Source organism: Agaricus bisporus (genome assembly GCF_000300575.1).
Source record: "Agaricus bisporus var. bisporus H97 unplaced genomic scaffold AGABI2scaffold_8, whole genome shotgun sequence".
NCBI lineage: Eukaryota > Fungi > Basidiomycota > Agaricomycetes > Agaricales > Agaricaceae > Agaricus > Agaricus bisporus.
In genome coordinates, this window is record NW_006267371.1 from 954,869 (window position 1) to 982,493 (window position 27,625).

At 46.7% G+C, this 27,625-nt stretch overlaps 7 protein-coding genes across 7 annotated transcripts; 2 read left to right on the forward strand and 5 right to left on the reverse strand.

Moving 5' to 3' along the window:
- Positions 1-414: 414 nt before the first annotated feature.
- Positions 415-9,447, forward strand: AGABI2DRAFT_239445 (polyketide synthase; the record flags this gene model as incomplete). The annotated part of the gene is made up of 20 exons (XM_006463551.1): positions 415-426; positions 481-614; positions 662-890; positions 944-1,149; positions 1,208-1,291; positions 1,345-1,429; positions 1,480-1,627; positions 1,678-1,777; positions 1,832-3,611; positions 3,663-3,812; positions 3,863-3,983; positions 4,039-4,159; positions 4,216-4,406; positions 4,461-4,744; positions 4,799-4,969; positions 5,023-5,188; positions 5,247-6,898; positions 6,955-7,352; positions 7,412-7,566; positions 7,616-9,447. The coding sequence occupies 20 exons, from the start codon at positions 415-417 to the stop codon at positions 9,445-9,447; spliced, it is 8,019 nt and encodes a 2,672-aa protein (XP_006463614.1).
- A 1,408-nt stretch (positions 9,448-10,855) lies between these two features.
- AGABI2DRAFT_208006 (hypothetical protein) lies at positions 10,856-12,230 on the reverse strand. Its single transcript, XM_006463235.1, has 8 exons — positions 12,223-12,230; positions 12,024-12,163; positions 11,773-11,974; positions 11,680-11,713; positions 11,479-11,630; positions 11,196-11,409; positions 11,038-11,124; positions 10,856-10,987 (listed from the first exon to the last, which is right to left on the reverse strand). The coding sequence occupies exons 3-8, from the start codon at positions 11,930-11,932 to the stop codon at positions 10,969-10,971; spliced, it is 666 nt and encodes a 221-aa protein (XP_006463298.1). The 5' UTR covers positions 11,933-11,974; positions 12,024-12,163; positions 12,223-12,230; the 3' UTR covers positions 10,856-10,968.
- A 229-nt stretch (positions 12,231-12,459) lies between these two features.
- Positions 12,460-15,218, reverse strand: AGABI2DRAFT_186922 (hypothetical protein; the record flags this gene model as incomplete). Its single annotated transcript, XM_006463236.1, has 5 exons — positions 12,460-13,055; positions 13,127-13,176; positions 13,234-13,595; positions 13,648-13,984; positions 14,045-15,218. 5 exons carry the CDS (start codon positions 15,216-15,218, stop codon positions 12,714-12,716), a joined length of 2,265 nt encoding a protein of 754 aa, XP_006463299.1. The 3' UTR covers positions 12,460-12,713.
- Positions 15,219-17,570: 2,352 nt separating this feature from the next.
- AGABI2DRAFT_208009 (hypothetical protein) lies at positions 17,571-19,458 on the reverse strand (the record flags this gene model as incomplete). Its single annotated transcript, XM_006463237.1, has 7 exons — positions 17,571-17,919; positions 17,979-18,361; positions 18,412-18,501; positions 18,553-18,726; positions 18,780-18,956; positions 19,014-19,091; positions 19,140-19,458. The coding sequence occupies 7 exons, from the start codon at positions 19,456-19,458 to the stop codon at positions 17,659-17,661; spliced, it is 1,482 nt and encodes a 493-aa protein (XP_006463300.1). The 3' UTR covers positions 17,571-17,658.
- A 273-nt stretch (positions 19,459-19,731) lies between these two features.
- On the forward strand, positions 19,732-23,342 carry AGABI2DRAFT_120121 (hypothetical protein; the record flags this gene model as incomplete). Its single annotated transcript, XM_006463238.1, has 6 exons — positions 19,732-19,830; positions 19,893-20,308; positions 20,362-21,137; positions 21,188-21,250; positions 21,308-23,064; positions 23,127-23,342. The coding sequence occupies 6 exons, from the start codon at positions 19,732-19,734 to the stop codon at positions 23,340-23,342; spliced, it is 3,327 nt and encodes a 1,108-aa protein (XP_006463301.1).
- A 504-nt stretch (positions 23,343-23,846) lies between these two features.
- Positions 23,847-24,852, reverse strand: AGABI2DRAFT_194170 (hypothetical protein). Its single transcript, XM_006463239.1, has 5 exons — positions 24,767-24,852; positions 24,673-24,716; positions 24,511-24,606; positions 24,397-24,451; positions 23,847-24,333 (listed from the first exon to the last, which is right to left on the reverse strand). Exons 1-5 carry the CDS (start codon positions 24,768-24,770, stop codon positions 24,173-24,175), a joined length of 360 nt encoding a protein of 119 aa, XP_006463302.1. The 5' UTR covers positions 24,771-24,852; the 3' UTR covers positions 23,847-24,172.
- Positions 24,853-26,843: 1,991 nt separating this feature from the next.
- On the reverse strand, positions 26,844-27,308 carry AGABI2DRAFT_74130 (hypothetical protein; the record flags this gene model as incomplete). The annotated part of the gene is made up of 1 exon (XM_006463240.1): positions 26,844-27,308. The coding sequence occupies one exon, from the start codon at positions 27,306-27,308 to the stop codon at positions 26,844-26,846; it is 465 nt and encodes a 154-aa protein (XP_006463303.1).
- Positions 27,309-27,625: the final 317 nt, after the last annotated feature.

A 27,625-nucleotide genomic window follows, 5' to 3' on the forward strand; every position in this document is an offset into this window, starting at 1 on the left:
ATCAATTGTACCTCAATTGTACCCAGATTGTACCTCAGCGTGACTCTGTTATAACCGAGAACGTGGTTGAATCGTAACCGAAAGCAACGCAGATGAACTATAGATGCTGCATAGATTTCGTTCTAAGTATATCAATCAGAGTTCCTGCAAGGAGACGGAATATGCTCTTCCCGGATGCCGTAGTGTGCTTCTAGCGGTTGTATCTGCACATAAATCTGACACATCAGCCCACCGGAGAAGATCAGATCGTGAATTTTGGTGATCCTTTTTTTTGCACACACTCCACATATTCTTATCATGGCTTCAAGCCGCCGTGATCCGATGTGTGCTCCCCCACTTTATCACCAGTACTTATAGGGACGACTAAAGGGGCAATTCCTTTCTACTCAACGCCACGCCCAGCACCGTTGCATGATGTTCGCCATCGTGAGTTCTCGGATATTTTGTCGGGATACCTAACGACTGAGGTGATTAAACTAGGTTGGGGTAGCGGCCCAGCTACCTTCCGGGCGGTTTTCAACAACAGATCTGGATTATGAAGAATTCGGGAAGTTTCTTTTCGGAGGAGAACATGCATTCGAAGACTTCGATCGACTCGAACTAGAGCCGAATCCGTATGCATATATAACCTTTAGGTGATTAATTCTGAAACCAGATCTAGATTTGCAACAGTGGACTTGTCCAACATGCCGCGAAAAGGTGCTTTCTTGAAATCTATGACGGAGTTCGATTATTCTTCGTTCGGAATAAGTAGTGATGATGCTCGGGTAATGCCTAACAGTGCGCGACGACTGATGGAACTGTCCTTTCGCGCTCTGCTTGATGCGGGAATTCAAAGTCGAGGACAATCAATCGGATGCTTCATGAGTGGAAATAATGACCTCGGCCTTGTGAGTTTTGTCTTTACTACCTATGATCCAAATGAATGAATTGACATCGTCAGGATAATATGAACACGGATGGTAGTCTTGTTTACGTGCCCAGTGCCATCCCCAACCGCATTTCCTACGCTCTCAATCTTACGGGCCCATCCATCGCAATTGACACCGCTTGCAGCTCTTCACTCACGGGATTGCACTTGGCAACTTCGGCCATCAAGACCGGAGATTGTACGGCGGCTTTGGTAGGTGCTGCTCAGAGCAACAGAGAGTCAGTGAAGTCACGGCAAATCAGCGTGGATATTGTACTTACTCGCTTTTTCTAACAGTGTCGTAGAATGGTGGCGATATGACAAGGCACACGTATTGTCACCAGAAGGTATTTGTAAACCTTTTGACGAACAAGCTGACGGGTACATTGGTTATCACATGTTTCCAGGGAGCCCTTTATTGACCAACGATCCAGGTTTGCGCGTGGCGAAGGCGCTGTCGTTGTCGTCGTAAAGAGCCTGCAAGACGCACTCGATGACAATGATCATATATATTGCACCGTTAGTTCCTTCGAATTTTTCGCGTGTGAATGATTTCGTATTGTTGATAGATTGCGGCGTCTTCTCATGCTGCGACTGGTTCTGATTTTCCGGTTTACGTTCCTCATGGGCCTTCGCAGCAACAGGTTATATCACAAGCATATAAAAAGGCGGGAAGGGAGCCTACAGAGGCAGATTACGTAGAACTTCACATGACAGGTTAGTTGAGAATCTTGACCGTTTGTCGAACAGGGGTTGATTCTTCGAAGGAACGAGAATTGGAGATCCAATCGAGGCGAACGCTACTGGGCAAGTGTTTTGCCAAAACGGATCTAGGATACGTGTTGGATCCGTGAAAGGGAATGTAGGGTGCGTTGTTCAAGTGTTTACGGTGATAGGAGTCCTAATTAAGGAGTTTATTAGCCACCTCGAGGGCGCTGCTTTCCTGGCATCCTTGGTCAAAGTATGCCATATTTTCGACAAGGGGATCATACCTCCGACCCCGAACTTTTCTGTCCCAAACAGAGGTATTTCTTGGGACAAATTTGAGCTTGAGGTCGTAACCAAGCCAGTAACACTCGGGTGCAAAGCTGAAGGCAGGCGACCGCTAATCTCGATCGCGAGTGCCGGAATTGGCGGATCACATGGTCACGTGTTACTGGAAGGACCGCCTCCGAAAGCCACCTCACCACACTTGCACCACGAAACTAATGTCCTCTTCCTCATCGGAGGACTAACCCCAAGTGCAACACAGACCGTAGCTCAAGATATTTCTGGTCTTCCAGACGACCCAGAGGTCATTCTCAACAATGCTGTACTTGCTTCGCGACAGGCGCGACAACTTCCATGGAGGTCTTTCTTAATTTATAAGAATAATTCTATCTCGCTCGCAGATCTTCCTCGCCCAGTCTTGGTACCCACCAAATCCCCTAAACTTGCTTTTGTTTTCTCTGGTCAAGGACCTCAAAATGCGCAAATGGGTCACCAATTGTTTCAACAATACCCAGTATTCAGGAATACCGTCATCGAATTGGACGAAATCCATCAAAAAGTCATGGGATACTCCTTCTTGAAATCTACTGGCCTTTTCTCCCGCGAAATAACTGATACAAGGGTCCTGCAGAAAAAATGGCCTGTGATCCTTACCCTGCCTGCCCTCGTCATGATTCATATCGGGATTTTCGAGCTCCTCAAAAGCATGGGAATCCTACCCGATTATACGCTCGGGCACTCGGCCGGAGAGACCGCCATCGTATATGTTTCTGGAGCTGGACCAAAGGCTATGGCAATGGAGATAGCTCTTGCTCGCGGTCGCTCCATGACGTGTACTGAATGCATGGGTGCGGGCATGGCCGTTGTTGCATGCAATGCTGCCGTTTGCCAGGCTCTGATCAACCAAGTTGATCGAGGCGATGCAACAGAACATGATGTCGAGATTTCATGCTTCAATGCCCCGGATTCGGTGGTCGTATCAGGAAAGACGGAGCTGGTGGACGCCGTTGTTTCACTTGCGAAAGAACAAGGGGTTTTTGCTCAAGGCGTCAACACACTTGTCCCGGGACATAGCAAATATATCGAATACTGTCGTGAAGAACACAATAAACTTATAGAGGATATTTTTGCTCGCTATCCGGGCCCACATACTCCCGTCATTCCAGTCTTCTCCACCTGTAGGCCTGGCGAAATGGTCCAAGAGTTCACTTCCGAATACTTCTGGGATAATGCTAGGAATCCCGTTCATTTCTCTGATGCGGTAACTCAAATCCTTGCAAAAAGTAATCAATCTTCTACAATGTTCGTGGAGGTTTCTCCTCACCCTGTTCTTTCTGGCACTGTCGCTTCTCATGGTGTTCCCGCGGCACGCACTATTTGCCCCATGCGAAGAATCCCACAGGACGTTTACGATCCTCATCATGAGACGACATGTCTCCTTACAAGCGTTGCTCAGCTAGCTCTGACTGGCTATGATCGGATCGATCTGTCTGGGCTCTATGGTATTCCAGAAAACCGAAAACCCCTGTTTAATCACCCACTGCAGCGTTCTCAAGTCATGCCGTTCAAAACATTCACGACAGCCAGCAGCAAACCTCCCAATCCTCTCCTGTCCGCCTTACCGTCTATCGGGAGTGATACCTTCAACCTATTTTCCCAGCATCGGGTTGGTGATGTTCCTGTTGTACCAGGAACTGGTTGGATAGAAATGGTCTGAAACGCAGTCTCAGCAGGATCAATAATATACTAACTTTTCCAATAGGCTTTGGAAGCGGGTGGTCGTTATTTATGGGATGTTGAATTTCAGTCACTGTGTTCCATACAGCAAGGTCGTAATTTGGCCTTGTCTTTTGAGCGAGATGGACGCAACAAATGGTCTATAACATCGTCTCAGAACGTCGATGCACACAACGTAAGCTCTCCTGCTTCAGGAAGTAATGACGCTCACCTTTACCATTTTAGGGCTTGAGTCGTACCATTATCGCTACTGGATGTCTAGGGACGAACACCACGTATCGACATCGCATGGAGAACCTTGATATTACTGCTCTCCAAGATAAACTCGAGCACATCCCTCTTGAAGGTTTGTGCTTACCTATGGCTGTGGTATTATACTCAACAACTAATGAATCCGACAGGTCTCCATTCAATCTTCGGTGACCATCACTACTATGGCCCATCGTTTACTCGCCTCATCTCTATGCACGGCAATCCATCTGAAATACTAGCAGAAATTCGAGGGTTAGATGAGGAAGAACGGTAAGTAGAAGTATGCGAAGACGGGAGATGCAATATTCACAGATGCAATCCGTCAGCTCGGCTGGGTACATTCTACACCCTGGTGTCCTGGATGCATGTCTTCGTGTCGTGGCGTACCGAGAACTTCTACAAGTATGGGATACAGGCATCTGGCTCCCAAAACACATCCGAAGATTCGTACTTCATACTGAATCAATTTCCTCTTCGTCTTTATTCGCCTATGTGCGTCTGAACCGCTGGGAACCAGGTTTGGCTGTTCCGTGACCCCACTACTCCTTCCTGACGTTCATCCTCTACTTAGATTCTAGGTCGTTCAACATAACGATTACGAGCGATCAAGGCCGTATTATATGTGAACTCGAAGACCTCACGTTGCGACGGGCACAATCTGGTGTGACTTCGAAGCAGATCAGGGCCCTAGAATTGACTTCGGAAGATCTCTCAATACCAAACATTGTATTGCCTTTGTTAGCTTTCTCCCAGGGTCAGGACAAGGATGCTTACACGCGACTTTTCCGTGTCTTGGATCATCTTGTACTCAATCAACTTCGTAAGACGCTCAAGCTCCAACCACATTGCGAAAATGTAAGTTCTCGAATTCCACGGGGCCTGCAGCGGAAAAAGCTAACATCTTCCCAGGTCGGTCGATCGCGGTACCTGAAAAGGATGACACAGTTGACTCAGGATCCAGAAATGCCTAAGTCGCTCGAAGAATCAGAGATCCATGCACAACAATTGCAGTGGCCCGCACACTTTCAAATTACACGACGACTTGGAGAAGTGTATGGAGATATTTTACTCGCTTCCCGGGTATATTCTTTTAAGTTCTCAGTCGGTACAGTTAACTTAAGATATACATTCAGGGAGCTGCCGATGTACTATTTGCCGACGATTTGATGGGTCGGTACTGTGCAGAACGTAATCTTCTGGTTGGAGTTTGTGAAGAAACATCAGAGCGATTTGATAGCATTCTAAAAGCTTTGCGTGGGTCAGGGAGACATACGGTGAAAATCCTTGAGGTTGGAGCAGGTATGTGATCTACATCGAGCGTCTTTCAACACGTTTGTTAATGCGTCAAATGATCTAGGGACCGGGATTCTTGCGCGTCAACTTATACCGATTATCAAGAAATATCCTCAACTCGCGGTGGAATATACGGTCACTGATGCGTCATACTCCCTCGTGGCGGATCTGGCGGAGTCGTTGGAATTTAATAGACTCATACCCAGAGTTTATGATCCAGCCGAAGATCCATACTCCCAGGGATTTCTACCTGAAAGCTTTGATTTAATCATAGCTTACCACGTCCTTCTTCTTGCGCCTGAGCTCAAAACATCAATCCGGTGGCTGCATGAGTTGCTCGTACCGGGAGGTTTAATGCTTGCAGCGGGAATAGACACTAATTCGTGGTCCGATAAACCTGGAGCGGTGTGGATGGATTTTACTTTTGGGTCCTTCGCAGAATGGTTCAGCTACCAAGATGAACATAACCATTGTCCCATGTCGCCGTCGCAGTGGGAAGCATTGCTCCACTCCTCTGATTTCTACAACGTCTCACCAATCACTCGTTCGGATTCCCGTCTTGATTTTATCTTTACCTGCCAGAAGAAACCAGGATCTATAAAGAGGACATTCGAGCCACTACCAGCTGTCACACTATATCACTACAAGGACGGGGAGGAAGTTCAACTCCAGCACTGTCTCCGTGATTTCATTCCTGGCAATCATGGCATCATGTGTCTATGGACGGACAGTAAATACGATGGTGACTCTGCGATGGGTTTGGTTTTGACTCTTGCCAGGGAGTTTGCGACGTGGACAATTTGGTTGGCCATGTTCGATGTTTATATGGGCATAACAACAGTTGAGGAAGTCATCAAACTTAATCACGTACACCTCGCCCGTGAACATCTTGTATATTTCTCAGCGGATGGCAGCCCATCTTTCCCCCGAGTGGTGCGGCTACCGCCTGTTTCAGACGAACAGACCACCCAAACACTTCCCCTTGTTTCGGTTAATCATCTTCTCGTCCGAGTCACGGACTACGATCTGGAAGGTGGTTTCTTGGGAAATGTCGTCCAAAGTGAAGACCCAGAAATTCCCGAACAATCTTTCGTAGCAGGATTAAATCCGAACGCTAGGACTAATACCCTCTTAACAGTCCATGGTGGAAGAATTGTGAAAGTTGATCAACCCGATCCTCGTGATCTTCCTTACCTGCCGGCAATGCTACTCTTATTCCAATGCCTTGGATTTTCACGCTTCATGTATCCATCTCGTGACCACCCTCCCCTACGAATCCTCCTTGCTTTGCGCAATGAGAACTTGGCTCAAGCGCTGCACCATCTTTTCACTGCATCTTGCGGGATCTACGTTCATACAGAAGCCCCTGATTCATTCGTCGACGTCCTTGTGACGGACCACGAAACTCTTGAAGCTGATCCTTTACTCGAGCAAAGTGTTGGTATGAATGGGAGGATGGTGGTCTGGTCTCCCCAGTTGGTTGAACAGACTGTATCTCAAGAGCCTTGGGTTCTGCGCCATGTCTTCAGTACTGGCATTCGTAATTTCAAAATCCCTCCACTCGAAATTCCACGGATAGCGGACCTGAATGGTGACATATGCAGTCTGCCACTCGAGGAACTCAAACCTCCCTCACTTCTGGACGCCCACAAAGTTTATCTATTGATTGGAGGCATTGGAGGTATCGGTCTCCACCTTGCAGTCTGGCTTTATGAGGTTTGTTGATTCGCTGTATGTTCCGATTACTTTGCACTCAAAGTATTGATCCCTAGAATGGTGCACGTCATATATATCTCACCTCTCGTAGAGGGCGAGAATCGGCTCTACAAGCGGATGACATCCTTCTTCGCTATAAACTCCGGTATTTAGAAGACCGGACTGACCTTGATTTACGATTGGTGGCCTGCGATGCTCTGAGTGCCAATGACACCAAAAACTTCCTAAGTTCCATTCAACTTCCCATCGGTGGCTGTTTTCTCATGCCCCTCATCCTTCGCGATTCTCTGTTCCTTAAACAAACGGAAGAAACGATGGATATTGTCAAGAGGTCGAAGGTTGAAGCCTTTGATATTGTCACCAGTTATTGTGACGTAAAGGCAATGGATTTCTTTGTTGCGTTCTCGTCTGTAGCCGCTCTCTGGGGGAATCCTGGACAGTCGAATTATGGAAGGTATGTCACTCAGTTGCTCCCGCTTACATGTGCCTGGTCCTAACTACCTCGACTTGTAGCGCCTGCGCCATTCTAGATGGGAAAATGTCGGGACATCGAAATGCTTTCGCTCTGCTCGTTCCGGCCGTCATGGACGCAGGATACATTTTACAAACTAGGACGCTTGACCGTCTTGGTTTACCGGGAGCTGATGAATGGGGCATAGGTGTCGAAGGTATGTTGACATTGTGGATAGCATACTGGTAGCTGACGGATTGACACAGAACTATGTGAATACCTCAGAGATGGAATCTTGAGAGTAAAGCAAGGGACTAACCCCTCGATATACATTCCCGACCTGGAGATTAGTGTTCTAACCAAGTATTTCACCCTCCCACCCCTCTACCACTTCCTTATTCCGTCGTCATCTTCGGAAGCTGGATCACAGAAACCGGAGGATTCAGGTCGAGAGGTGGAAGACGTTCTTACAGCAATTCAAGAGGTCATCAAAACAAGCCTCGACATCCGCGATGATACATTTTCATCTGACATGCCTTTCATCAATTATGGTCTGGACTCTATCCGAGCAACTCGTCTATCTCGCCAACTTAAACAATATATCGAGGTTTCGCAAACAGATCTCTTACTCGGAATGTCGTGGACCAAGCTCGAAGAACGTGTCAAGGATAACTATCTGACCAAGCCAAAATCCATCAATGTCGCCGAGACCTGCAAACGCCTCGTGTTGTCGACTCTAGGCATCGACTCGCTTGAGACATTCTCTCCGGATATGCCTTTCGTCAGCTATGGTCTGGATTCGATACGAGCAACACAGCTTTCCAGGAAATTGAAACCTTATATCCGAATCTCACATACGGACTTGCTCCTCGGAATGTCATGGGCAGATTTCGAAAACAGGATCACCCAATCAAAGTTCTCTGAAGACCAGCAAAATAACAATACGGTGAATCGTAATACTGCCGAAGAGTGTAGAAGATTGATTGTTGGGAGCCTCGGTATCGATTCAGCGACATTCGATCCCGACATCCCATTCATCAATTATGGGCTGGATTCCATCAGAGCTATGAGACTCTCGCGACAGCTGCAACCCTACGTCAAGATTTCGCAGATGGATTTGTTGCTGGGTATGGCTTGGAGAGGATTAGAACAGAACGTTCTGAACAAAATTTTCCCGGAGGAATCCTCGTTGACGGCATCGAATTCTGTTCAAGTAGGAGAGAGGTCGAAGAAATGGTCAGTGTCGTTCACGAAACTGGACGAGGCAATAGGAGATGGGCCCATCATTTTCGCTTTGCCAGGAGCCACAGGAACACTTGCTACAATCTCTCCGATGATGAACTATGCCACAAAGGGTTCTACAACCTTTTGGGCGGTTCACTTTGACCTCTCAGCGTGTGATGATTTTCCGCTATCACTACAAGACCTTGGTAACGAGATTCTCGGAGGAATTAAGGAAAGACACCCCCGTGGCGCTCTTCGTATCATAACAGTTTCCGGTTCCAGTACTCTAGCATTCTTGCTGGCTAAAGCACTTGAAGCACAAGGAAGACAAATTCTTGACATCTCATTTCTCGACCATTTCCCAGCTCTATTCTGTCACGACGCTTATGGCCTCGTACCTTATATCGTGTCGCGCGAAGGCGATACCGAGGCTTTCAAAGCACTGGACGCTATTGTAGAACGTGGGACGGAAATAATGCTGCGCCTGCAAGAAATTGATCCGACCATGCAGAATATCTCTCCCAGGTGGGAGGAACATGACACACTGAAGGGGATGGAGGCTATTAAGGGTCTAGAAACTGCAAGGATGTTGAATGGAGCCTCGGTTGCATTTATCAAGAAACTTTATTACCAGTCAGAAGGTAGATCCGAACCATACGATGAAGCACTGGTGAGGTGGTTAGGAGATGTGAACGCACCACTTCTCGTCGTCGTCGCAGATAGGGGATTCAATCAGGTAGTGGTAACGCCATGGGCCGACATGGGTGCGGGGAAAGTGTCAAAATACAAAAAGGATATCCAGATCTTACACGTCGACGCTGCACATTTTGAGGTAGTTGGCTGCGAGACCGTCTCGAGGAAGTTGTGTCTATAAAGTTGGGACAAGCAGAAAACTTGAAACCCTATCTGTATACCACATCGGAACCTTATCAACAAGAAATGTACTATAAATCAACACTAATTCAAGTAATCAATCAATTTGTTTTAAAGGAGAAATGTTTCTGACTACATAGCCTGGACCGTTCTATTTATTGTCCACCAACCCTATGACGAAATGCATCACGACGAACTTCCCGACGGCGAACACCACGCTTGCATTCACCCTGGCTTATCCCTACGCCCTACAATTCCCGTTTCTTTCCTAACTGGGCTGTTAGGAAGCCTGAACTCGATGCTACCATTCAACTTCACGCGAATGAGACTCCTGGTAAGGGCATCTAAGGGCATCATTGCCCGAGCAGTCCCAGTCCATGCCTCGATGAGCTTTGCCTTCACTAATAATTCAGTAGATGCTGATGTGACCCATGTTACCCCAGTAGCTTATTCGGGAGTCGCAGCATACCGCACGGTTTGGCAAACCTTTTGCATTTGAAGTAACATCATTCTGCCTTGTCCGATCTCCTATTTGAGTGTTCTCAGAAGTGGATATGTACCATATAATCCCTCGCTGACATTCGACTTGGGACGTGTGCGAAGTGGAGTTTCACTGACATGTTCGTTTGATGCTTATTTGTTCGGATGCCACAGGTCATGTTTATAAGAAATAAGGCGGTACTTATTTCCTCTTATTTCTTACTTATCTGTTCTCAATGTTCGGACCGACCCGACCGCAGTCGTGAGGGACAACTTATCAGAGATAGGGATCTGGGAAGATTCAAACGCTTTGAGGTCTTCTAACCTCTAAAGTTTACCCGTTCGGGTTGAGTTCAATGTGGTATAACAAGGAGCTTAAACCTTCGAACCGAATTGTGTCGTACTTACCAAGCCGTCAGGCAGAAATTGATCTCGCTAGGACGTCATGATGATCATGATCCGATCAGTACCAGTGACGATTTTTTATATTTGATATATTGGATGATATCCCCGGAAAGTCCTGGATCGATCTGGACCTCCCCGGAATTATATTTTTCCTCATGCCTTTATAAGATATCTTTTCGCTCTCAGATCCCATCAACAAAGAAAGATTACTCTACCGCTTTTTCATGTGGATGAATATTCTTAATTGAATCTGTCATCGGATAATCTTTCCATCCGCGTTGATTTGACATTCAAATCTTCAGTATGCTCTATTACAAGCTTATGATAAATACACACAATTATAAAGAAAAGGTACTTACTGAACGCACTCGTGCAATTTCGCTGGCATTGCATCAAAAAAAAGGTCATTTGGAACGTTCTCAAAATTCTGATAAACAAATATCAAACGCTTACTCTTCGCGTCACTAAGTATTGACCACTGGAACCAGTACGTCAATGGATTACTCAGACCAATCATTGACCCAGAGGAATAGATACGGAGAGGGATGGAGGTGGTATAAAACATGTAGTAGAAACATGCAATTTTAGTAATATATTGTATATTCCTCCAAGCTGAAATTATAAAACGATAGTATACTCAAGATCCTCTAGCCAAGCTATTGTAGACTCAGAACCGGTTCCAAACCAAGTATGAATATTGGCTTACCGTTTGAGCCCAGCAGAATCACCGTTGAAATTGTCCTGATCACCTGGGTTAGGACCCTTGTCGGCGTACTGCCAGAAGGTATGATAACTGAAATGCATAGATCAATCCAAGGTCAAAGTCGAACCGTTGCGGGAGAAAAGTAAAAAAATATCACTTACGCGTATCCGGCAGGGAGTTCACCCACACTTGAAGACCAGCGGGCAATCCAAAGGGGATTATTGTTTTGGAAACCGCTGGCGTTTCCAGTGCATTGCTTCCACCAGCTAGTGGTCGTGTAGATTACCGGATAGCGACCGGTCCTGGCGTGATAGGTGTTGGAGAAATCTCTGATCCATGCTGTCATCGCGGAATGACTGAGACCAGAGCATCCAGCTGCGTTATGTGGGTTGTCAGTTTGATCATTGAGCAGAAAATCAAAAGGAATCCAGATTAAGTACTGACCTTCGAGATCAAGAGCACCAGGAAGTGTAATCCCGTCGCCACTCCAACCACCCCCATTAGAGGCGAAGTAATTGGCTTGCGCCGCACCCGAAGAGGCCCCGGGACGAGCGAAATGATAGGCACCCCGTATGAGCCCCGCATTCGTTGCACCACTGGTTTTCCGTTATTGTAGTGATAAGTAAATAGAGACGAGTGACTTACACGTAATTTGCGCTGAACTTCGGGTCTTTGAAATCTAAATAACAATGAATGTTTATTAAACTGACCAAATCCATGCCAGACATGATTACGCACTGGTGCTCTCCGTAGCCTTGATGTAGACGAATTCTACACCATTTGCCCTGACTGATCCCCAGTTAATGGACCCTTGCCAATGAGATACGTCTATGCCCTTTGGCGGGGCAGCAGAGACGATGGCGGGAAGAGCAAGAACGAGAAGAGCAAAAAGCTTCATGGTATCTTCTAGAATGGAATGATGATTCTGCCCCACAGCTCTCTTCTCTTTTTAAAGCTTTAGTCACTGGGTCTAGAGTGTCGTAACGAACCTTTTTTCAGACCTGTGAATTGTTGTCCGGGTAGTCATCTGACAGTGAGCGCAGGGCTATGTGTGTGGTAACACATTGAGCGATAACATTTTGGTACTAAACCGAAGTGGCCGTGATTGAACCTGACACCGTTGTCGACCCTATTGGCATGGCTACGTCAAGAAAAAGGCAACTTTCCAAGGTTTCGAGGTGGACAGACGTAATGAACTGCAATTGAAACGGTGAGTCAAGTTTGCTTTATGATGCTAAGAGCGACTAATTAGAGACTTCTAGTGCAATGCTTACCAAATGCTTACCGTCTGTGATGTTAACTATTACGTAGTTTTGTAGCTAGTGGATTTGAGGTCGATCTAGTGCGAAAGCGTATTGATGATTTTGACAAAATTGATACATATACAGTCCTTCTCGGTGAATTGATCATCATCATCATGCACATGGCCCAGCATGTCATGAACTTTCAAGTCCATCATGCTATGTCGGATTAAGTATGATGAGATTATTGTCGGATTATAATCGAGTGGCCCAGTGGCCCGAGCTGCTCGGCTAACGAGTTTCCTTCAAAACGCAGAGCATTCAATTGGTGTCCAAGACTCAGGAGCCCTGGCGACGAGAACAATATAAGCATCTAACATTAGTGTTACTCATCCATCTTTCGTTGATCTCATCCTCTAGAGAAATTCAGTGGGTCTTTCACGACGTTGGTCCCATCCCTCTAGCCATTTTCTTGTCATGACCTCTCTTTCTGTTATGGTTCCCTCGACTCGCTTTATGCTTATCTTTAGATGACCTTTCCCGCGTCGTCTCTGATTCACCGCTAGGACCGGGCGTACTTCGTCCACCTCCACCACGATTTTCACCACCTCCACCACGATTTCCGCCACCGCTGCCTCGGCCTCGGCCACGACCACGACCACCACGAGAACGACCACCGCGCTGGCTATCATCTTTTATACCATGAGATAATCCAGAGGATATCATTGGTTGATTGCCTCTAAATTCATATTTTTCCCTTACTTTCTCTTGTGCCTTCAGCTATATAAAACGCAACCCCACATATGTAAATTGGAAGGGTTAATGAATATCACTATCAGAGGAAGACTTACGTCTCTGTCTAACATTATTTTCCATCCTTCTATCTGCTCATCTGCCCAACCTGATAAAGCAATATTGTCTCTGTTGTGGCGTGTAATTTGAGGGAAAATTTACTCACCTGTGTCCTTTCGTAGTTGCTCTCGAGTTTTGCTTCTTCTCGTGGCAGCATCAGGATTAAATACTTTCGGATCCCGTATCCACGCTAGTTCAATTATTGTTTCCGGTCCCGCGTCCGTGTCTTCGGCCTCAGCCTCGATGTCGCTTTCATCGCTCTCTTCACCATCACCCATGACTTTGACCTTGATTCCAGCTTCCTCTAACTCATCTTCTGGGTCGAAAATATTTTGTCCAGCCGCTGTGATAGCCGCCGAATGCGCAGGTATTTTTTCTTGTTGATCTTCTTCTTCAAACATAGCTTCGGCTCGACGAAGAATGTCAGCTTTCATCTGGTCGATATGAGATCGATCGCGGGTGTCTTCCCTATAGATCAGGTAAATAAAATTCAACCTCAAGCAACAGAGATATGACAAACTCAATATTCTTTTTCCCTATTGTAAGCTGAGCGAGATCAAACTCCTGATCTTCGAATATATTTCGCCTTTGGGAAATGTCATAAGCTTCTGACGACGCAGGAAGGTGTTCATGGAATTCTTGCTGCTCGAGCTCGCTGTTCAATTCCTCTTCGGTAGGCGCGCGACCTTCGAGTAAGGCGCTCAGAACTTGTTCAAGATCTCCTTTATATCTCTCGTTTCCCAACAGTAGTCTCACGTAAAAAGGGCTCAAGTCAGGGAGTACATCGAGGATCTGAGTGACCTTGACGTCGAGCTCTGGATCTTCAATGAGAGTCGGTGCTTCGGCTTTACCCTTGCCTTTATTATAGCTCGTATTCGTGTCGATGAGGGGAAGGTGTGCATTGCTAGAAGTAGCGCTCTCTGTGCTAAGAAGAGTGTGACCCTTCGGCCTTGTGGTGTGATTGACGATGCCTCTCTGCAAACCGTAGGAGTGCAATACAATTTTGAGTGCACCAGGATCTTTACCTTCATTACATTGAGAATCAAACATTGCCAGGGTAGATTCGATGATATCGAGTCGTGCATCTTTTTCTTCTGCACTTTTAAGCGCCGATGCGAGGGTTTTGGAGAGGGAATAGGATTGTTGGTAGTCTGCGAGCAGGGAACGATTGAGGAACGGGATGAGTGGTGCATTGTTCGCCGCAGGAGAACTTCTGGATGGATTAGATTGTTCGAGGAGAGCAAAGACGATATCGAAAGTCCTCTCTGCTTCGAAACCTAAGGCTCGTCCTTTGGCGATTGATAGGTCTTCGAGTAATTGACCGAGAACGATATGGAATGAATCGATAAGTGCTACTTTTGTGTCAACCCAGATCTTTTCCCACTCGTCCACTTCTGCATTAGACGATCTATTGATCGCATTTTGTAAAGCGTTGATCCCGCCGTAAGAAGTTGCAACTGAAGTAAGTGACGTTTCGTACGCATGCGCCAGTGAGAGAACGAAGTCTTTGCTGTGAGCAAAATGGCAGATAAAAGAAGGTGGAGAAGCTCGCAGGAAAGAAAGGATGCAGTGCGCAGTCTTCCTGACAGCGTACAACCCTTGATTCGAGTTTGACGGAGATTGTGGAGAAAGAAGAAGAGTAAACGAGGGCACAAGATCTTTTGCGATGGTATTGTGCATGGGCATCCCGGGTTCTGAAGTAGCCGTAAAGACTGCCTTCAGGCGCGACCTGTGCCCTTTAGTTTGCGAGTATCCGATAGAAAGGTCAAGCAATGTCTGAAGATCCAGGCTCGAAGAAATACTTTCGGCTAGTTTCAAAGTGTATTGGCAGATCATTTCTTCATCTCCTGATATCCGTTTGTTATCATCCTGCGAGCCCCAGATGAGGGTATGCAGAGCCTGTAAGCTGGCGTCACGAGCATAAGATTGGACAAAAATCCGGCATGATTCTGCATCGCGTTTCGTAGGAGGAAGTGAGATTGTCTGTGCTAACGTCGAGGCAATGGTTTTGTAAAGAGATGCGAGCTGTGACGGCGGAAATTGTCGTCTTGCTTGGGTAGAAGGGTAAGTAGGTAGCCTTCCTATTGTCATTTTTTCAGGGTGACTACGTAAAGAACATTGGTCAAAGACAGAAGTGAATAAAACTAAAACACATTCACCTGGATCCTGAGAGAGCTTCACCGGCATGTCCCGAATCCCCGTCGATCACGCTAATCGTGGATTCATTACTGGCACACCTTTCTATTAAAGTTCCTTTCGATGCAGTATCGATGGTAGGGATTTGGCTTCATTGCCCCCTACGAGGAAAGTAGCACTTACCGATACAACATCGATTTGACAGTCTCTCGATATGATTGCTGTCGTATCCTTGATCAATAATTCACCAACAAGTTAGGGCCCTGCACTGGCCTCGGTTGCTGTCCGATGGAGACCTCTGACCTCTACCAGAGCTCAGCACTCCTTTCATATACATCCAACTACATGACGAAACCTCTCAACTCTTGCGCTTTGAAAGTCGCATGTGGTACACTACATGCAGTGCTGACCTTGTTTGCGACGCCGATCCCAACCTACCGGTAAGTACAAGCTAATCCCTTCTCAACTCGTCATAGCTATCAGGAGACCTGGATAATAACTGGCTATTAGAATCGAATATCGACAAAAGTAAGTTACATGTAAAAATGTGAGAGTGTCAAAGTTTATTAGACTCCTTTTCAACGACTGCGCCTGGTCTTCCTCCAATTGCCTTACCGAGGGCTACTTGGTACATGACTAACACGGATGCAAAAGACTACGCCCATTTCATACTGTTAGAAACGGTGCCCCCGAGCAATAAGGAATGGATATGCAACTCACCTGTCCAGGAGTGACTACTGACATCATAAAATCTCCATAGGAACTCCATGTAGCTATCCCCACTAGTGCAATAACCGTTATCGGTACATTTATTGCTGCAGATTCCAATAACATTCCAACCACTCGTGTATGATGGAGATGTTCTTCTCTTCGCACACCAAACGAATTTTTGACCATTCGTCGGTATAGAATCAGACGGCTGATGATGAATACAGTCGTAAAGAGATTGAGAGTTATGTTTGCCGCGAGTGCAGTGGTTAAACAAGACGTAGCGATATTTGCTAGTTTGCCTGGCGTTGTAACCTGATGCTCAATGACGCCGCCTGTTATTCCGAGAGCTGGTGAAGCCGAAGATGAGTCAGAGAATATACGTATATGCATAGGGAAGCCTTGCCTATCATTGTCATCCAGAGGCAGGCAGGAAATACCCAACAAAACATCCGAATAGGGCCACAGATACTAGGCATGAGGACTCGCTGTACCATGTAACATCGCCACACCTTTTTAATATGATCAGCATCCGCTCCTTCGCAGCAACGAAAATGACAGAAATACTCACAAGAAGTCCGTCAGTCAAAACTCCAACCAGCACCATCGTAAAGGTACAAGCCAATTGTATACTAGCAAAGAATCGTCTCTCATGGACTTCATCCCCAAAAATACTTAAAAAATTAGACCACAAAAAATTCTCTACTCCATAGATGGTGTTGATTAGCATTAGGGATATAACATAGACTCGGAGAAGTCGAAGTTGCAGTAAACGTTTCCCGTCCAGCGGGGCTAATAATCGAACACAGCTCATACCAAGGGTTAACAACGCGCCAAATATGACAGCGCCAATTACGATGCCAATTGTCCAATGAAGTTGAAATGTGCTATACTGGCATCCGGATTCCACTTGACAAAGCTCCCAAGGTAACATTATCACTGTAAAGAATAAAGAGAGAGAGAGAGAGAGAGAGAGAGAAGAATAAAAGGAGGGAAAAAGGGAGTAGAGAGTCTAAAAAAAACAATGAACAATCGTTCGACCACTCGCAGAGTTGGAACTGGGGTGAGGATGGTAAAATTGGCCTTGAAGGCCCAGCGATATTAAAAGGCACATACCGTCGCTATTGTGGATCCATCTATGATTGAATGATCACCGGCTATGAATGATGACAACCGTCTAAACACAAAGTATGCTGACAATGATCGACATCGCTGTGCAAGAGCCCCGGAAAGGATCGCATTCAGTTGCATTTTCTTTCATTTATGCAGTGCTCTCATTCAGGTTCGTCTACCTATGACTTCAAGTGAGTCAGCTTTGAACGTCGAGTATCAAGGAGAAGAGCCCGCGCACTCTAAGCGAATTTGGGCGACGTAGGCCTAATTGATGAAACACTCACTAATGGACCAATTGAGTGACGCTGCAAACTATTGATGGAGCATCTATCATAGATGCACATACTTCAGGACACTTCTGTCAAAAGCCTGATAAGCTGGACATAGAGCCAGTCGAAAATAATTCCTTGAAACAGTTGACGGTCTCCCAGAGGTCGGAAGCTTTTGACCATAAATAGCAAAAGACCTCCGGCAGGTTAAGTTCATCGACAGAAATTCATCATGTTACCTCGAGAATGCTCATTAGTCCGTTGCTCGGTCAAGTGGGTAAATTAAAATGACACGCAGATAATTTCTAAGGGTTACTATCAGTCGTGCTGCTGCTATCTTTGACGCTGGCACGCCTCTCTTTCTTCCAGGCTACGATTTCTTTCAGTGCGGCGATTAACAAGGGAATAACGGCGCTCGCAAATAATGGCGTATAAACAGCGTATTTATGTTCAGCTGGGAAATAAAGTAATGCAAGCATGCCGGGATTGAAGAATGCTCGAGAGGAAAGAGTCGTGGCTTGCGCAGAGTATCTGAAAGCTTCTCCAAGAGATCTCGCGGAATGCGACTGGATGGTATTGTTGCGTGAGCGAAGCAGAAAACTTTTTTGAGGTGAAGAATTCCCACCTGTTCTAATGCCTCCAGAGCTCCCTGTACATCGTCTCTCACATCCTCTTTGACAGGCATATTGTCTATTTGATTGACCAGTTTAACAATACTCGTAAGAGTCTCCTGCGTATTTTTGACGTTTTCTGCGGTACGACGTCGCATGAGGGCATCGATTTGCCAATTCGAAAGATTGGCCGCTTCAGAGATATGCCGTTTGACACCATTCGGCAACGTGGGAACACCGAGGAGACTGAGGAGCTCTTTGGAAAATTCTTTGAAAATTTGCTCATTTGTTTCGGATGGCAAGTTCGTGTTTTTGCCGGTATCATCGGTGGGAGGGTTGTAAATGACTATACCGCCCCACTGTGGAAGAAGGAAGGACCTCGAGCGTGAAATTTGACCTATGAGCCAGTGAGATAACGAAAACTCATTGTTGGGCAAGAAGACCAACCGTCAGGAGACAAGATGTGTAATGGTCGACGAAGGGCTGAAGGAATGAACAGAACGAAATGGAGTACGGGATCATTTGAAACGCTCGAGGCTGATAAGCAATCGATAAGTTGAGAGAACAGGAGGCTAATGAGCAACGCACAAAGGGACCATTCAGCTGAATTGATGAAAACAGTCAAGTCTTCCGGAGTTACGCCATAAGATCCGTCAGAATTTTCCTGAGGTTGGAAAGCCAGCCGTCCATTGAATTGAACTTGACTTTCAATCGTGAAATTATGCAACGGTTCCAGCTTATTTAAGATGGGCTGTATTCTGGCTACACCAGTTCAGTTTTCGGACTATTCTGGACTGAAAAAGAGTTTTACTCACAAACTAGGCCAGCACGAACATCCCAATTTGAAACTGAGCTTCCGGCGGATGCATCTTCGTTCAGAAGAGTGAATGCGAGACGATACTGCCGGGAATATTGGACGACGCGGTTGTTGTGGTTCGTTTTCAGGGGCGGGTTTATGAGGTTAGCAAGTGTTTCGAATGCATCGGGAAAATCTGGGTGGGTCGGGGTTCGAAATCAAGAGTTGTCAACCAGAGAGTAACTAGACTCACTCGAAAGCGGCAAATGAATTTCATTCCGCCTAACAATGGTCGTTTGACTGTCTCTCACGAGGTAGGAAGAGGTAGTCGCTGGTCATGATCAGCCTCCAGGTCAGACTCTGACATCGAAAGACTAACGGCAGTCGTTTCTGCTATAGACGCGAGATTTTACGCCCCACCAATGTCCTGAGTCGTCCCTAGCTTTTGCATCGAGGAAACTTTGTAGACTAGATTTGATCTCGACGTCGGCAACACATAAACTGACGGGGAGTTCGAGGTGCTCCTGCGCACGGGAGTTAATCCGAGATTCTGGGAGGGAGAGGCGCTGGATACTAGTAGTATGCCACCACAGGGGCACTGCGAGAAGTATGAGGGTCCAGTAGGATAAGATTATGCCGTGTTTGACTGCCTTTGACTGGTAGAAAAGGGCCGACGGTTCCTTGAGGGAGGAGGACATGAGCTTACGTCAGCGATCTGGGTTGTTGACGTGGATCAGGACAACAAGTGCAAACACGACTTGTTTGGCTGGCGGTCGTTTTCCTCAATTCTACCAAGTCCCCCATCCGACTCTTATCTCTTTCTTTTGTCCCTCCCATGCTCTCCTTGTCCCCTCATCTCTGAAATATACGAAGTACTCCCATAGCTCGTTTTCTATCCCGCTTTTGCTTGCTACTACTTTTATTGGCCCTCTCTTCGGATTACATATATCCGTAGTTAAACACACATTGATATGTCTGCGGGTGGTTTCGAAGCAAATCATGCTATGTCAACGTATCAAAGGTATACACCAAGAAAATCTTCAGGCACTTTCACTGCTCCCAATTTCAATGTTAGTCTTTTATTGCTATATATTTCTCTGCACCACTCATCTGTATCTCCGTATGTCTCTAGAGGCCTTACAACCATCCCCCTCGACGTCGAACGCCATCCCCGCCTCCCCACTGGCGTCCCCCTTACGATAGTTATACCCCAGAAAGAGTAGTACCGCCTTTTCGGGATGAAAACCCTAACGCCTACAGACCAAATGTTTATAGGCCTGAGTATGCAGCGGCAGAATTTTGGGATCCCCCACCCAGTCCTGATCCATATCTGTATTCTCCCCGATCTCAGGATATAGATACACGAGAGTCCACTAATCCTTGGCATCCTCCGGCAAAGAATCAGTCTAGCTGGCAGGATCGCAAATCTATATCTTCATCTCCCACTCGAGATAGGCCACGGAGAGATGACCTTGTGGCGACGAGAATTTTCGAGCCCTCAGATGCTTGGAAGCGCGATCATTTCGACAGACCAGCACGTTTCGATGGGTATGTTGATGCGCAATCCGTCTCGCGATGTTTCTCCTAATCTATAATGATAGACCAAACCACTCTGATCGATACTCTCAGCATCGACGAGAAAGTACTAGCAGTATACAAGATAGGTCTCAAAGAGCAAACCGAAATTTTGTTGCTCCTTCGTCTGGTGGTGACCGCTATCGTCCAGCTCAAGATCATTTTCATTTGCATCAGACGCCTCGCCCCGAATATGACTCCTATCGACCACCGTATGAGGATTCATGGACTTCTCCTTTACGAGAATCAATATCTGCTCCAGTGCATCACAGGAGTCCTTCTTACTCCCATCAGAGGGGAGGCCAAACCGACTCCCGGGCTGGTGGTCCTCTTGTCTCTCCGAAAGCGTTTAACCGGTTTCCCATGAGACGTCGTCGCGGACTTTCCTTTTCTTATAACAATGACCGTAACTTCCATTCTGCTGATCAACTAAACTACGGGAGCGACTCTTACCACGCGGATCACGCTGATCATGCCGATGATGATGAGTATAGGAGTTATAATTCCATTTCTCGTGCCTCGTCGCGCTCGTCGATTGCTTCCACTATTCCGTCCGAAAGGCACGATGAGAGTCCAGACACTATCGTTGCAGAAAGTTCGACCTCGGTCCAAAATACTAGGGAAGCCATCGAAACGTTTAAGGATCCTACCAGGTCACCCGCGCCTTGTGCACCTCCATCCCCTTGTCCCCCAGGACTCCCATCTCTCAATGATTCCGTTTCTATAGAACATGCACGTATCAAATCTGGGGCAAAGGATGATGTCAGAGAAGAGAATGAGGTTAAAGAGATTCTTTCTCAAGGTAAGTATATCAGTCACAAAGCTATTTCATTTCGTGATGTGCTTGCACAGATCAGATCAAGATTGATGCTGAGCAACACGATCAAAATCACATGGAGAACGGCAAGCCAAACGGTAAATTTTCAAATTGGTTCAACTATGTGTTTACACTTGCTCATGAATCAATCTAAGATCTCGCCCGGCAAGCATCTCATTGTGAAATTTCACCTTCCCTGTGGAGGACTCCAAATTCGGACGGCACGGGCCGTTCAAACAGTACAGTTGACGCTCCGTCTGCTACACCTCAAGATAACGAAATGGCCGTTCCTGCTTCTCCGGCGGCTCGTCATACACTGGATCTCTTGCCGCCGACAAAATCCCTATCAACTCTGCTCCCTGATGAACGATCCGAAAGTAACAATGAAATCGTCGTGAATGAAAGTCATCGCGACACAGTCCACGAGGTTCGACGTTCTGCAATTGAAGAAACAGCCCCCCAGGTTCCTGTCATGATTTCGCTCCCGTCCGCTGAGGATATTACGATCACACCTACGTCGACTCCATGCATTCGAAGAACTACACCTGAGACACCATTGAGCGAACCTCCTGCTTCTATCACTTCCGTCGAAAACGTCATAGACGGCGATTTGTCAATAAAGGAAGGTCTTCGTGTGGCCGTCAAGGCTCGACTACTACATGATCGCCAGAGGAGTGAAGAACTGGTTAATAGCATTTTGCTCGCGAATACCCTTGTTTCTCAGCATGATCACGAAACCGAAGAGGCGGACGCAGAAGGTCTAGTACGCGAAGTCTTATTAGGGTCGTCGCTCCAGGAACGAATCGAGAGTTTCAACCGACTCAGAGGCTCCCTTGTGCAATTCATCACTCAACGGCAAACACTCATCCATGGCAAAGTGAATAGGCTACGTCAAGAATATGCTCATCTACAAGATCAATGGAATACTCATTGCCACATACTCAACGAGCAATCAAAACCGAGTATACTCGAGGGCGAAACTATGCCTATTGGTCGAACAACACGTCGATCGGCCAATCTAGGTGACGTTGTGCGCTCGGATTTGGAGATGGACCAGATTCTCGCGAGTTTGGAGAACAATGACGCGACGGATCCTAACCATCTTTCGCAACGAAATCTCGCTACCATACCCGACATGATCAGCGTCATCAATGGCCAAATTGACCACTTGTTCGACGAAACAAATCATCGGGTGGAGAATCCAGCTGAGTATTATGGGCCAATCACTGGCATTGATGATTGGACTGCAGAAGAGAAGGAAATTTTCCTTGACAGATATGCTGCTTACCCAAAACAATTCGGTATCATCGCGGAATCGCTTCCGAACAAGACCTCTTCACAATGTGTTGATTATTATTACCTACACAAAAAAGGCCTGATTGATTTCCGGAAGGTAGTTTCGAAGTTTGGTCCAAAGCGTAGGAGACGAGGTGGGGGTAAACGCAAAGGGAACGCGTTGCTTACCGATATTCAGAAACATGACGAGGAGGTTCATCGGGGATCAGGGCTAATATCTACCGCCCCGTCTCGTGGTGGGCGACGAAAGAATAAGGAGAAAGAAAAGGAAAAAGAGATTGAGAAAGATGTTGAGATGGAGACGGAGGATGGGGATGGAGAGAAAGAAAAGACTAAGGACAAAGAGAAGGATAAGGGAAGGGAAAGGGATAATGAAAAGGAAAAAGAGGGCACGGAACCCAAAGTTGAACGTGAGAAAAGAAGACCCGGACGACCGCCGAATAAGCGCACCATGACACAAATGCAGAGTACTCCCACTGAGACACCGACCCCAGAGCCGGAAAACAAGAGCAGACGCAAGCGCGGCGTGAACGGGACGGCTGCAGGGTCCTCCAGTGTTACTCCGATACGACTATTACTACACTCGAGTCTGGAGAAGAACAAAGAAGCGACACCTGTGAGTATAAATTGAACACGCCTTATCAGTGCTGTTGTCTTATTCAAAACGCTTTGGTAAAGGAATCGGATCATCGGCCTGCAAAGCGTACTAAACGTGCGCGCAAAGTTAAATCGGCCGCGATCGTTGAGGATGAACCTTCAACTCCCGAAATGGACTCCCAAACCCTTCCTGACGTTTCAGTTTCAGCGTTAGCACTAACGGAGAAGCTTACTGCGAAAGGCATCGATCATGAGAAAAACCGGTGGCCGTCGCAATCTATTACTACCCCGTCGTAATGACTCGCAATGATTGCCTCTTTTCCATTGCTCAGTCTCATATCCTATTTTACTGCGCTACTCCCTTTCCTAGGTGACCATCCTTTGAATGTGGATACTATACCAGGACTTGCATCTTGTCACGACAATTTGCCTCAAAGGATAATGCCTCACAGGGTGTAAGGTTTTCCAGGATGTTTTTCTTTTCCTTCCTGGTAGTGTTCGATCTAATCCAGGTACTTGGACGCCTTGCACTTGTGCCATCTTCTATCGACAATGCAGGCTCCTTTCGAACATCCATCGCTTACGCACATGTTACCCGTATTCCCCTCCCTCTCCAGTATCATTCGACTAATTGTTCCTGGCTTCTCTCACGGCAGTCTATATCTTTGGGCTCCTTACGCTCTGATCCATCGGAAACTTATGCGGCGGTATATCTGTACCAACGACATGTCGATCTCAAATCTCATACTGCGTCACCTTCACGGCATCGTTTCCAGAATATGATTATTGTCCCTTCACATATGCTTTGGTGACTCTGTCCATCGGCCCCTCGTCCCTCGACATGCTCCTTTAGAACTGTATAACTTGTCTGGCCGGTATCCCGTACCGTCACCCGTGAATGTCGTATATTTTGACTGTTTGACATTCTCGGTGTTGTGGTTATCAGAACATCTAATCTTCTCACTTGTCCTGGCATCCTTTAATTCGCACATTCGTATTTATGCATATCATATCTTCGTCATCGCATTCATACCAAAAGTATGAGGACTGTATAATGAAATAGTATTACAATTTAGAGAATCCGTTGATCCTGGGGGAATAGGGAGTATAGATTGGTGGATGATTGACTATCGGCGACCCTCGACCATGATGATATGGTATCCAAAATTGGTTTTAACTAGGCCAGATGTGATAGGTTTGTCAACAGATGAAGGGGTCAATTGGAATGCAGCGTCTTGAAAAGGTCCAACCATGCTTCCACGACTCATCCATCCAAGACTTCCACCGGCTGCATGAGGTGAATAGTGAAGTTGGTGAGTTTTTTCGGAAGAAACATGTGCCTTGGACACACCTTTGGCTTTGTCCTCTGAGTATTCCTGCGCCACTTTATTAAACGATTGACCCTCCTGTATACGAGCAGATCAGTTGTATAAAAGGGCGAAGAAAGAGAGAACAGGGATCATACTTGAATCTTCTGCAATGCTTCACTAGCCTTCGAGTGTTTCTCGCACAGGATGTGACGGACGTTCACAGCCGTGGCAGGTTTAAGACCGCCTTTGTTCTGCATAATAAACAGGCTGATCAGGATCTAGGATAGGTCCAGAGCAACGACGAGACGTTATGGGACCTTGGATTTCGAATCGCCACCATCGTTTCCGGATTTTTTGTTGCCTTATATTATCGTGAATGAAGAGGGCATCGGGAACTGGAGAGATTCTGACCCATTATTTGAAGACAATTCTAGGACTGGTGCTTTTCAGCAATCGAGGCGTTGAACCTGCTCGGACGGTGCTGGTTTGTCGTGACGTGATACACGTCACGCGTCACGACTCACTGACCGGACCAGGGTCGGCAACGCTCTGAACAAATCGTGAATCCTTTCCAATCCTTTTATCATTGAAGATTCATAACTTCTGTTCTGTATCAATCCTGATTCAAAGTCGCCATCCTGTTCGCAGCTGATTTCTGATTTACTGATTCCGGCTCCTTTCCCCTGCAAAATCTCGATGTCCAATCAGTTGTCGTAATAACGATTGCAGATGTTTGTCGAATTTACCGTCGCTTGATTTCTCTCTTTCTTGGGGATAAAAGAAATGCACAAAACAGGGAAAATGCTGCCCAGTTGGTAAGAACGTGCGATCCACCACTTTCTATGGGCGAAACAACCGATAGGAGTCAGAGGTCGATGAATGGCGATATGACATTGATATGATAGACTGGTCAAGCAACAGCAGAATCTTAGTCAAGGACGCTAGTTTATGGTATGTACATCCAGGTAGAGAGCATCGGTAGAGCCACAAAAGTGAGTTACGAACTCCACCGACAACCTCATCCCTTATCGTGACCCGAAAGCACCCTCATATAGAATGAGCCGGTCAAATTGATTGATTATATCTCCAAAGTTACGAGTATAGGGCCCCACTTCGTGAACATTCCCATCGTCTGGTGAGGCAGGTAGCAGGAACGATGTAAGATTTCACAACACTATTCATCACTGATAATAAATATACAACTTGGTCAATATCATCTTCTCACGTGGAAAATGCCATGTTTAATTACTTTAACTCCAAATGGTGTCAGTGCGATTCTGAGCTCCTTGTTGTAATAAGTGGTCTTTCCTCACAGATTCCTTTTAAGCCACCGTGGGCGCTCCAATTCTGCCTAGATGCTCTGCTTGTCAATTTCTGTACGAGTACAGTATTAGAAGATTCAATCATTATACCCCAGTCCATTGAAGCTGGGGGGCAGCCGTCGAGTGCTATATGGTTAGTAAGTGATACGTAGTTCGCTTATAAAAAGGGTGCAGGCGGTGGTACTCACTGTACTAGTGGGCTAGTGCTAGTGAAGAATCGCCTTCTTTTGGTTCGCCAAGACCGGTTATAGGAGATATTTGTAATGGCGCCAGTTCTCTGGAACCAATTTGTATATAGTAGATAAGTTATTGCTAAAAAAATTGGTTCTTGAGTACCGGTCTCGTACAATCAAGTACAGAGGGCCAATTGGTTTCCTCGGACCGGTTGTACAGAACCGGCGCACCAACTGGTTCTGCGCAACCAGGATCACCCTCTCGGTGATTCCTGGTTATGTAGAACCGGATTTTATGCCTTGTTAAAATAGCGGTTGCGTAGAACCGGCGCACCGTTTTCTCAGCGGTACTGGTTCTACACAACCAGGGCCTCCCTTGAGCCGATTTCTGGTTGTGTAGAACCAGATTCTCTACCCCGCCAAATTAACGGTTGTGTAGAACCGGTGCACTAAATGAGAGTGTGGTACACCGGTTCTACGCAACCAGGATCTCCCTCTCGGTGATTCCTGGTTATGCAGAACCGGTGCATTGCATGAGAGCGTGGTACACCGGTTCTGCGCAACCAGGATCTCCCTCTCGGTGATTCCTGGTTATGTAGAACCGGATTTTATGCCTTGTCAAAATAGCGGTTGCGCAGAACCGCGCTACCGTTTTATCAGAGCCCCCGGTCTTCAACAACCAGATCCTACCTGGATCGGATCCCAGCTGGTGTAGCACAACCTTAAATCCCCCCAAAAAATGACCGTGGTGTACAACCGGTGTACCACTCTCTCAGTGGTACTGGTTCTGCACAACCAGGACCTCCCTTGAGCCGATTTCTGGTTATGTAGAACCAGATGGGTCCCCACCCCGCTGAGGCACCAGTTGCGTAGAACCAGCATGGACCTGGTCGCTTGGAACCAGTGCTGCGCCACCAGAAAAGAGTATTGGGTGGTTTCCCAGAACTAGTTCGAAGCACCATATAGATTTGCCTCTCTAAATAGACTGCACAATTACACCGAACCTGCTACTCTATCGTTTGATCTAAGTAACCCTAGAATTTTTGACTGGTTCATCACAGATAGAAAAACCTTCGTATAGATGATGGCCCGTCGCTGGCTCATGTAGCTTACTGATTTTCTTATGCGAGTGATAAGGCTATTGCCGCATTCAGCTGCACTGGTGTTTATGGCGTTGACCCCGGGATCGAATTCGGCATATGTTGACGCAAAGCATGCGGGTGCACATTTTGTGTGATCACGGGCATGAAATTTATCGATCATGAATGTGCTGCCAGCAAAAAAATGAGGTTCGCGGAGGAGGCAGTACGGTCCTAGGGCACATGAAAAGTCGTAGATTATTCGCTTTGGTGCACGGGGCCACCGTGTGATCATTGCAGAAAATACATCGTTTCTTCCCTTGCTCTCGGGAATGCAATGAAAGCCGTAGCTGATACTATGGGTGCACCAGGCTACCATTATGCCGCCAGTTAGACGCTTTTGGTGTTAGAACCTTGCCAGAATGTCACGGCGTCACGCTGTCACATCTGTCACATATTTTATTACATAATAATTTCCCTCTGCTGCTACAGTTCGACGGAGGCTAAACTATCGGCATACTGCTAAAATGGCGCAAGCTACAGATTTACCAATTGAACTAATCGATCTCATCTTATCTTTCTTGCCTCCGAACCACGCGGAGCAAGTAGAATGGAGAAGGAGAGCGGCGGGGATAGGAAGAGAGGACAGGCCGGTAGGATGGAACCTATCGGATCATCGGTGCAGGCGGTGTGGGA